The sequence below is a fragment of the Solanum tuberosum genome, unplaced genomic scaffold (genome assembly GCF_000226075.1).
Source record: "Solanum tuberosum cultivar DM 1-3 516 R44 unplaced genomic scaffold, SolTub_3.0 scf00168, whole genome shotgun sequence".
Lineage (NCBI taxonomy): Eukaryota > Viridiplantae > Streptophyta > Magnoliopsida > Solanales > Solanaceae > Solanum > Solanum tuberosum.
Genome location: NW_006239096.1, coordinates 893,760 through 904,242, shown reverse-complemented (window position 1 = coordinate 904,242; position 10,483 = coordinate 893,760). Strand labels below are relative to the sequence as shown.

Genomic DNA, 10,483 nt, shown 5'->3' with positions numbered 1-10,483 from the left:
ATATAAATATATTATGTCGGTTTATTTTCTTTTAGCTCAATCTGACTTTGTTGTGTAATTAATTTCAAACCAAACCAATTAAGGGTGGTCGATCAACTTTTTTTTTTTCAACATCAAACTAACTAAATCAAATCACAAGTTGGATTTTTGCTTCAATTTGATTTGATTCACAATTTGGTTCGACTTGATTTGACATGTACACACCTTATAAAAAAATATATTAAACTCAAAATATAAAAAAAGAATATATTTAAATCGAAATTCAAACAAGAGATATATTTAAAAAGCTAATACATCTTTCACTTTTTTTTTCGAAACAAAAAAATGATAAAAACGATTCATTGTGTGTCATAGTTATAGGTGGTTGTTTTCGTATAATTAGCTGTAGGTTTCTCGCGTGGCTTATCGCCGCATTTTTTTAGTGGATGTGCAACGTAATGTTAATTAAAATAAAAACGAAATAAAAGCAACAAAATAAACCTACTTAAAAGAATAAAATTATAAATAGAAGGAGAAAACATTCTGTTAATTAACAATTAGAAAGTTTATTGGGAACTAAAAGTAGCATGAAACAAAATATAAAATCTTCATAGAATTACATCTTCTAACTTTTTCTATTCTAATTTACGTGACATCTTCTTTTGTGACCGTCGAACTTTTGAATTTTAATCGTGAATTTGAACCTCGAATTTTCAACTTTTCATCATATGGAAAACATCCCTATTTCAGCCAAAAAAGGATACTTTGATTGAAAATCCGATTCATTATTAAATCGGAATTTCTTGATCCTCTTACTCGGCTCGATTTCAGATTTCTTTAATGGGACAGTACTACGAAGCTTAATACTCATGTAATGCTCTAAGCCGAAGTCGAATTGAGGTCGAGGTAATGGTTGAGGCCGGAGTAAAGATTGAGAATGATTGGCATAAAAAATATTTCTTTTATTTCTTTGTTTTTTGCAGGTAAAGAACAAATTAAAACAATAGTCGTAACGATTTGGACGATCAATGCCGCCGATTATGGCTTGACGAATTGATATTTCATCACATTCTTGGTTTTTCTTTCCCATTCTTGTTAATTTCGTGGAGATTAGGATGAATAGATTTATTAGGCTTTAATTTTAATTTGTGGAGAGGTTTTTGTTGTATTTATAACCGTCATATATTATCCTAGTTTGAGTACTACTAGGATAACTTTCCATAAATTTCCTTAATTGTTTCTTCCTAAAGTAATCCTTGTTGATATAGGATTAGAAATTGACTTTCCGTGTGTAGCTAGTACTAGTATTAAAATTTTGGTTTTATTTTGATTACTAGTTATAAAATAAAAAAGTTTGTGTTTAGAGTCTAGGTAATGCTTTGATATTTTCTGAATTAATGGCCTGTTTGGAAAGCCATAACATAATTGAGATTTGGTATAACTGAGTATCATTACGCTGTTGCAATTAGATTGTGACTAGAAAATATTAGAATAATAAAAATAAAAAATAAATTAAAACAACAAATACAAATATAAATAAAAGAAAGAAATTAAAATAATTTAATAAAATTCATGTTACTTGATATAATTACACCAATTCCTAACTCTCCCTTGGAAATTGAGGAAGGTAATTATTACCCTTCAATTACATCTAATTTCTCTCTTGCTAAGTAATTACTTAGTCTACCAAACATGTCAAATACCGTAACTACACCAATTTCTAACCCTTCTTCGGGAATTGAGGAGTGTAATTACTATCCTTCAGTTACATTCAATTTCTCTCTTGTTAAGTCCTCTTTCTCTAATTACTTGTCCACTTTTTATTTTTTAGTTGTTTCTAATTATTTGTCCATTTTGATAAATCAAGAAAAGACAATTTTTTGTTGTTGATTATACCCTCAATTAATTACTTTGAGAAATATTGAACTTTTTGAAAACCTTAAGTTTTTAATTTATCCATATCATAAATAATAGGGTAAAATGGTAAACTCACTATGTCAATAATTATTTTCTTAATAGGTGTGTCAATTCAAAAGTGGACAAGTAATGAATTGAGGAGTGTAATTACTATCCTTCAGTTACATTCAATTTCTCTCTTGTTAAGTCCTCTTTCTCTAATTACTTGTCCACTTTTTATTTTTTAGTTGTTTCTAATTATTTGTCCATTTTGATAAATCAAGAAAAGACAATTTTTTGTTGTTGATTATACCCTCAATTAATTACTTTGAGAAATATTGAACTTTTTGAAAACCTTAAGTTTTTAATTTATCCATATCATAAATAATAGGGTAAAATGGTAAACTCACTATGTCAATAATTATTTTCTTAATAGGTGTGTCAATTCAAAAATGGACAAATAATTAAGCACATAGAGTAATTACCTTGGTCTACAAATATATCAAACAATAATTACACCTGATTACATCAAATTCCAAATAATATTATGACTTTTCAAATATATTTTAAATTGAGTGACTTTCTAAATAACTAACATTGAGCGAGTGAGATATTATCTAAACACATAGCACTTTTGGGTGCCATGAAAATTCCTCCAAAAAAGCCTCATTTTTTCAAACCCCTTCAGCCAGGTTTCAAGAATGGTCTTGTGAGTAATCCTTTCTCTTTTTCTTTTTTAAATATTTCCTTTAATTACTTTATGTTGCATCTGTGGATTCATGATTTTCACTAAGTTAGTATGAAATTTATTTGGGGCAAATAGTACTATAGTATTTATTTAATTAGGGCAAGTTTATGTTGTACTGTAGAAAATTCCTATAGGTTTCTTGAAGTATCTAAAGGGAAATGACCAGATTGAACATGCAATACTGAGAAGAGATGGTAACAAGTGGCCTACGAAGGTGAATGACCCACGATCCGAAGCGGGTTGGGCTGAATTTGTACAACAATATGATTTGCAATTGGGAGATATATTGATGTTTAGACATGAAGGAAACATGGAATTTGAAGTTTCCATATTTGATTCAACTCATTGTGACAGAGAATATGCAGAGTATATGCAGGAAGGAGGAGGAGGAGGAGGTGCCCATACAGGTGAAGATAATCGCTCTTGTTGTTGATGTTACAGTTCTTTATTGTTTATTATGTTTAGGTGATCGCACTTGTTGTTGATGTTACAGCTACATTTATGCTCTGCAGTACTTTATTATGATCAGTTGTCATGTTTTTCTTTACTGTCGTTTTTTTTTCATTACTACTTTGATTTGTTTTACTTGAGTTGAGAGTCTTTCGGAAATAAGATATCTATCTCCAAGAAATAAAAGTAAGATTTGCGTACACTTTACCCTCCCCAGACCCACATTGTGGGATTTGTTGTTGTTGTTGTTGTTGTGAAGGTATTTTCTTTAGAGTCCATTGATTTATACTTGATGATTTTTGCAAGTTGATTCCCTTAAATCTTAGCATAAGTCTCAACTTGTTTATGTTACAAAATTATTTAAATGTTGCTAATTTTCTCAAGTACAATTGTCATGTTTAATTTCCAGAGGATGCAACAGAAAGACCGATGATGCGCATGATCAAATCGTCAACAAAGGCTTCTTCCCCTGTAAAAACTGCTACTCATCACAAGTCTTTTGGTCATTTTGAATGCATTATTAGAGAATATTGCATTCGCCGAGGCTATTTGGTAAGTTTTAAAACTCATTATTTCTTGCAAACTCTTCAAGTGAATGTGTTTCACAATCAGGTCACTTATTAGATAATTACAAGTAAATCTCTATGATAAGCTAGACTGGCATTATAAAAATGTTTACATTGTCAATGTATGTAAACTAAATTCCTTTTGATATTTTTTTCTTTGTAAAATGATTATACACCATGTCAGTACCTTCCTCGACGTTTCGCAATTGCAAATGGTCTCATCAATAAGAAGTGTGATTTGATTATAAGAGATGAAAGACAAAGGTTGTGGAATTTTAAGTTAAGTTCTTCTATAACTCAAACCTATATTATTGGATGTGGATGGACCAAATTCTTTGCTGATAATTGCTTAAGGAAAGGAGATCGCATAATGTTTGAGGTCGTTACTAATGGAGAGACACCAATATGGAAATTTCAAGTTACTAATCGAGAAGCTCCATTGCTGAAGTTTCAAGGCATGTTTATTCTCATCGAACCAATATCTTATTTCTTTGATGATCTTTATTCATTGTCATATTTGTGTATTATTCTGCGGTGTTTATATAAGTATACGTCTTGGATTACCTTTTATATGTTACCTAAAGTGTGTAAACTATCTTCTTTCACCCTTTTCACCTAATACAAACTCTAAAGTGCAGACTCAAAACAGAATGCAGCTTGAAAACTGTAAAGGCCTGTTATACTGAAAATTACTATTCGAAGTCATCTGATCATTGATATGGGGGAGTGATAGTTAAAATTTTAATAGAGTGACATTCTCAGTGAGGATTTATCATTCATATACCAGACCACAATTTGTATTTGGATTAAGGCATAGTAGTAGTTGTTGTTTGTTATTCTGTTTTTCTTAATAGAATGACATCCTCAGTGAGCATTCATATATATATCGGACCAAAATTTGGGTTTGGATTAAGGCATAGTAGTAGTTGTTGTTGTTATTCTGTTTTTCTTAATAGAGCGACATCCTCAGTGAGCATCCATATATATATATATATATATATATATATATATCGGACCACAATTTGAGTTTGGATTAAGGCATAGTAGCAGTTGCTGAGCCAGGTAGGGTGAAGGGAGTTCATCGGCACTGTTTATACATGGTTAGTTTTTATTTTTTTTATGTATATATAGTAGATGTTGAACCCCCCTTGACTTCTTTGCGTTTTACTTTTCATATTTTGAACTTCTGTAATGAAAATTCTGGCTACGCCACTACATATTAGTAGGTCTTATTCTCTTTTACTATGTATTTTTCTTCATAAGCAGACAATATTATGGAACAGCCCTCAAACATGAGTCTTCTCAATGCACAAGTAGTTACTTCAAATTCTGGTGATGAGCATCATCCTTGCTTTATTTCAACCATTAAATCTTATTGCTTCACAGAGGCAGTTTTGGTAAGTTATTTCAACTGATTTTAGTTAACGATTAAGTTAATTATATACAATAATGTAGGCAACTTAACCTGATGGTGTAAGAAGTTGTACACTGTTGAGTGTACATAGGACTTGAACTCTTTTTGTTCTAGTCCTTTTTTTGTTTCTTTAGACAATGGTAACTTAATCGACTCGATTGAATAAATTTTATGGTAGTGTCTTCCATTGGATTTTGCAAAGTCAAATGGATTGATGAATAAAAACTGTGAGATGGTTCTGAAAAACGAAGCACAGAGATGCTGGTTGGTTTGGCTCAGGAGAGCTGGACGTTATTTTGGAATTATATGCGGATGGACAAAATTCAGAGATGAAAATAGACTCCGGATTGGAGATGCTTACAAGTTTGAACTCGTCAACAATGGGGAAATACCTATAGCACAATTCCATTGCAAGTGTTCTTTTAGTTCTAATGTACTTTTGTCAAGTTTAAGTTCTATGCTCCAACAGATCGTATTTTAGTTGTATGATTTCTATATAATATTTCTCATAATCGTGTAGATATATTGCAAATAGTTCATTTCAATGGTCTTTACATGATTTGTTAGGGGTCGTTTGGTGTGAGGGATATAAATAAATAGTGATGGGATAAAGTTTTTGTATCTTGGTTGCCATGTTTGGGACAAATTATCCTACCATTTATATCATAGTGATGTGATAAGTTATTTCGTATATATGGTGGGATAAGTTATCCCAGGATAGCTAACCCTAGAATAACTTATCCTGGGATAACTTGTTCCCAAGGGGTCGTTTGGTGTGAGGGATAATACCAAATAGTCCCGGGATTAAATTATAGTACCGCTTATTTTGTTGTTTGGTTGGCAAGTTTGGGATAACTTATCCCGGGATTAATAATTAGCATCGGGATAAGTTATCCCTAACCTAGGGTGGTATAGTAATCCCGGGATAAAATAGGTAAATGACAAAAATGTCTCTTTCAACCCTTTTGTTATATCACTTTTTACATTAATGAAGGGCATTTTTGTAAACAAATAAATTGTTCTTAAAATTTTAATGAAGGGAATTTTTGTAAACAAATAAATTGTTTTTAAAATTTATTATTTTGAATACAACAAACCAAACACTCAATAAAAAATAATTTCAACACAACTTATCCCATCATAACTAATCCCAACATAACTTATCCCAACATAACTTATTCCATCATAACTCATTTTCAAACAAAACGACCCCTTATAGTTTGGTAATTGTATAACATCACAAATAACCACATGCCATAATAATAACAAAATATTGCTTGTAAATCAATGATTAAAACGATATATAATGAAAAAAAATCATCTAATTTGGTGCTATTATTTTAAAATTGAATAGACATTTCTAAAATTTTCCTTTTTACATTTTAATTCAATTTTTTGTTTATACTTCAATATTTTCTCACACACAAGTTTATTACTAAAAGGCAATAAAAAAGTAGAGTAACATGAATAAACCATGACAATAAATGACATTACACATTTATCAATACTATATTATACATTAATAATACCATAACAATTAAGATTTTCAATTGCACATATTTAACAGAATTTTCCAAGTCAATTTCTACTAATCGAAGCACGATCCGTACTGTTCATCCGTGGAAAAAAGTCTGAAAGTCATTTTTTGGGTCTAATTTCTACAGACCCATCTACGGGCCGTAGAAGCATCTACGAGTCGTAGTTTGGGCCCGTAGAATGAAGTTTTAGATTCTATTTTTGGGCCTGACTTTCACGGATGAGATCTACGGTCCGTAGATTAAACTACGGATCGTAAATGGCCCATGAAAGGTTTTTGACGGCTTTTTAATTGAGGTTTCTTTTGTCTTTTCTCACTTTTCCTAAGTCTAATCCACGACATTAAACATATTCAAAAATGTTTTTCACGCTTAAGACTCCATTCTTACACTCTTAACTCCCTTAAACTCAGAAACTAGCGTAAGCAAGACAGAAGGTAGAGTTTCAAGTCTTTCAAGCAAGTTCTTCTTTCAAATCTCAATCTCTGCGAGCAATGGCGGAGCCAGAATTTCAACTGAGTGTCAAAATATAAAGAAGTTAAATTGTGTAGAAGTCGATAAGTGTCAATATGTAATAAATATACATAAAAAATATATTTTTATCTAGTTATGCAGTATAATTTTCCGACGAAGAGGTGTCGGTCGACACCCCTCAATTGTATGTGGCTCTGCCCAGTGGCGGAGCCACCTTACAATTAGGGGTTCATCCGAACCCCCTTCGACCGAAAATTCTATGATTTATACATGGTTAAAATAATTTTTTAGGTATACATAGTAGATGTCGAACCCCCTTCGGCTACTTCGTGTGTCTATTTATTCAGATTTAACCCCCTTATTGAAAATCCTGGCTCCGCCACTGGCTCTGCCACTATCTGCAAGTATGTAAGACTTCAATGAGAGTATCCCTTCACTTGCCTAAGTATTTTGATTTTCAAGAACTCTTCAAGATTTTTAGAAGCAAAGCTAGGGCTTTTATGAACTTATCATATTCTTCATTAAATCATATTTTCATCGTTACACTTAGATTTCAAAAATATTACTGTATTGATTTAGCATGATTTTCATGGTTCCTTAAAACATTTATGACTTTGAGTATGAAGACTAGTATGATATGAATTTCAACCTAAATTCAGGTTACTTTAGATATGACTTTTGAGCTTAGTCTCATATATGATTCAAACAGATAAATCATTTTCATATCTATGAGCATTATATGAATATATGTCGTTTTGAGAAAACTATTTAGTACCGAGAGGGTGAAGTTTAGAAAATTCAAGTCTCATAACTATGTGCTACCGTATGATTATGTTTTATCGCCTTGTCGATTGACCTTTTAGCCCTGAGATGATTAGACTAGTGGATCCACATAGATATGATATGGTCAATATAGGGCAGCCCTCCCAACTAGATTAGCTAATGGACGTCAGGAGCTCACATGATGTATGTCGATTATAAGAAACTTCTCAGTTTATGCATTTTCTTACGATATACTTTTAACTCCATTTGATTCACTTAAGGCATGTTATTTACAAGTATGATTATGCAAGGCTATTGAAATAGACTCATTTCTATATATGCTTCTGAAGGAAGATTGTGAACGGTTTTTAGACATGAACTCCAACTATTTTCTCCTTAGTTCTTTCACTATGTATATGATTTTGGGAACGTTATTTTACTATCCTCGTTATGTCATTTTACGATTATGGTAGTGCCCCTTACTTACTCCGTACATCCATGTACTGATGCATACTTTTCTCTGCACTGCATACTTTTATGATGTAGATTTTGGTGCTCATATTCAGACTCGTGGCTAGTAAGGTTGCAATAGTTCCAGTCAGCAGTTGGCGAGTCTTCCGCATTAGGGGACATCCTAGATTAGTTGTTAGTCAAAATTTAGTACTTTCTTTGTTATTTGGTTTGAGGTAACTAGGGTCATGTCCCGGTAAACTTATTTCCTTCAGTCTAAATGATAAATACTTATTTTAGAACTTAGTTGTTCAGTCATGATGAATTTGTTGATTTCCTTATTAAGACTTATTAACCATATGTTTCAGCTTCCGCATTAGTTTCATATCATATGCTTTGATATGTTATGCCGAGGGTTAACTTGGGGCCACTCGTGGTTTCGAGTATTGTGTCTCGACTGGTGTGTAGACGCAGATCATGACATTTAGATTTTACGTCCCTTAAGAAACTACTCCCTCCATTTCAAAATAAGTAATTTGTTTAGGCAATGCACACTCATTAAGAAAAACAAGTTTAGGACATAAAATAAACTATTTTCCACTTTTTCCCTTTTAGATATTCTCAAACTATTCTTGAAAATATAAATAATTCAAAGTAAAATCATAAATATGAGTCATTAACTCTCTTGAAATTATCACCTAAAAGATATAAATGAGGGGGGAAATGGAAAAGGTTCCAACAACTCTCTTGAACTTTGAACAATTCAGTTATTTTGAACTACGAAAAAAGACTCAACAATTGATCACTTATTTTGAAATGGATGGAGTATGTAAGTTTACCGTTACACCGTATTTTAGTATTCTCTTGAAGTCAAGTTTCAATAAATGAACATGCATTAATTTATTTTGATTAATTAAATTGACCAATGAACATAAATTAATCATTTAGTTTTTCGATGTTGGTCAAATTTATACTCTCAAGGGTAAAATAGGAAGAATAATGTCATTTATGCATTGATATTGTGAAAAGACAAACTCCCTATGTCCAACAATAATATATGTCCACTATTCACGTTGCTCACTTCTTAAGAAACTATAAATAGAAGGATAATTTTATTATATCACCCTTTGAATATAATAAATACAATGTCTTGAAAAATATAATAGAAAAATGACTATAATTAATGATAAGGGTAAATTAAGAACTAAGTGTAAAATATCCATTGATTTCCTAAAGTAAACAATTATTGTTGGATATCCCAAAATAGTACAAGGGACAACTATTGTTGGACGAAGAAAATATTAAAGACCATCTATTTTTAGTAAGAACGACATATAAATAAAAAATGGAGGGAGTAATTTTATTTGCGTTCTCCACTTAATTCTTGCGTTATGGAAAGTTATTCTTACTATTTTGGTTGTTAGGAAGTTTGATTTTCTTTGGGATAAGACACAATTATCCCCCTAGACTATGACCGAAATTTCAGAGACGCACCTTAACTAAACTAAGGTCCTATTACCCCTTGAACTTATTGTTTTTTGTAATTTTATACACCTTTTGTCTTACTTGGCACATTCCGTGACTCCATGCAATTGAGGTGCGTGAGAGATATTTGGATGCCACGTAAGCCCAAAAGGTGCACAAAATTACAAAAAAAAATGGGTTAGAGGGTAATAGGACCTTAGTTTAGTTAAGGTGTGTCTCTATGACTTCGGTCATAATCTAGGGGGTACTTCTAACATTTTCCATTTTCTTTTGTTTACTTATGAAGAGTTTTGGCACAGCTTATTGTAAGACTTTCATTTATTTCTTCATTTTTGCTTTGTGAAGTAGTATTGAGATTCTTCTTTTCCGTTCCGTCATTCTTTTCTTTTATTTGTCTAATATCTTTGAGGATCGTTTGTTAGGTGCGAGGGGATTATTTATAACTTTGAGAGTTAAACAGTTTAAGTTTGAGTACAAATTTAGGTATGAAATTTTCCAAAAAAAATTTAAAATAAAATCTATATATTTAAAAACTACATAAAAAATATTATAACGCATAACTAATAATAAGTCACAAGTCATCTCACTTCGTGAATAAATATTAGGCCAGTGTTGTAACTAATATATATAGATAGATAGGTTTTTCGCGTGGCTTATCACCACATTTTTTTATAGTGGATGTGCAACATAATGTTTTTAAAATAAAAACGAAAATAAAAGCAAC

The 10,483-nt window shown here is 31.4% G+C and overlaps 1 protein-coding gene across 2 annotated transcripts; it reads left to right on the top strand.

The window, feature by feature from the left end:
• Positions 1–2,496: 2,496 nt before the first annotated feature.
• On the top strand, positions 2,497–5,610 carry LOC102591689 (B3 domain-containing protein REM10-like). 2 transcript variants are annotated; one of them, XM_015311718.1, is made up of 6 exons: positions 2,497–2,584; positions 2,745–3,030; positions 3,483–3,625; positions 3,824–4,094; positions 4,906–5,036; positions 5,232–5,609. In XM_015311718.1, exons 1-6 carry the CDS (start codon positions 2,519–2,521, stop codon positions 5,532–5,534), a joined length of 1,200 nt encoding a protein of 399 aa, XP_015167204.1. In that variant the 5' UTR covers positions 2,497–2,518; the 3' UTR covers positions 5,535–5,609. The 2 variants fall into 2 exon arrangements, with proteins under 2 accessions (XP_015167204.1, XP_015167205.1); XM_015311719.1 differs by having other exon boundaries at positions 2,507–2,584; positions 2,978–3,030; positions 5,232–5,610.
• The last annotated feature ends 4,873 nt before the right edge of the window (positions 5,611–10,483 follow it).

Bases quoted from the DNA above. Each gene is read 5' to 3' on its own strand.
- LOC102591689 (XM_015311718.1), top strand. From the start codon at position 2,519: ATGAAAATTCCTCCAAAAAAGCCTCATTTTTTCAAACCCCTTCAGCCA. The intron at 3,031-3,482 runs GTGAAGATAATC...TTTAATTTCCAG, and splicing joins AGGAGGAGGTGCCCATACAG to AGGATGCAACAGAAAGACCG. The intron at 4,095-4,905 runs GCATGTTTATTC...CTTCATAAGCAG, and splicing joins TCCATTGCTGAAGTTTCAAG to ACAATATTATGGAACAGCCC.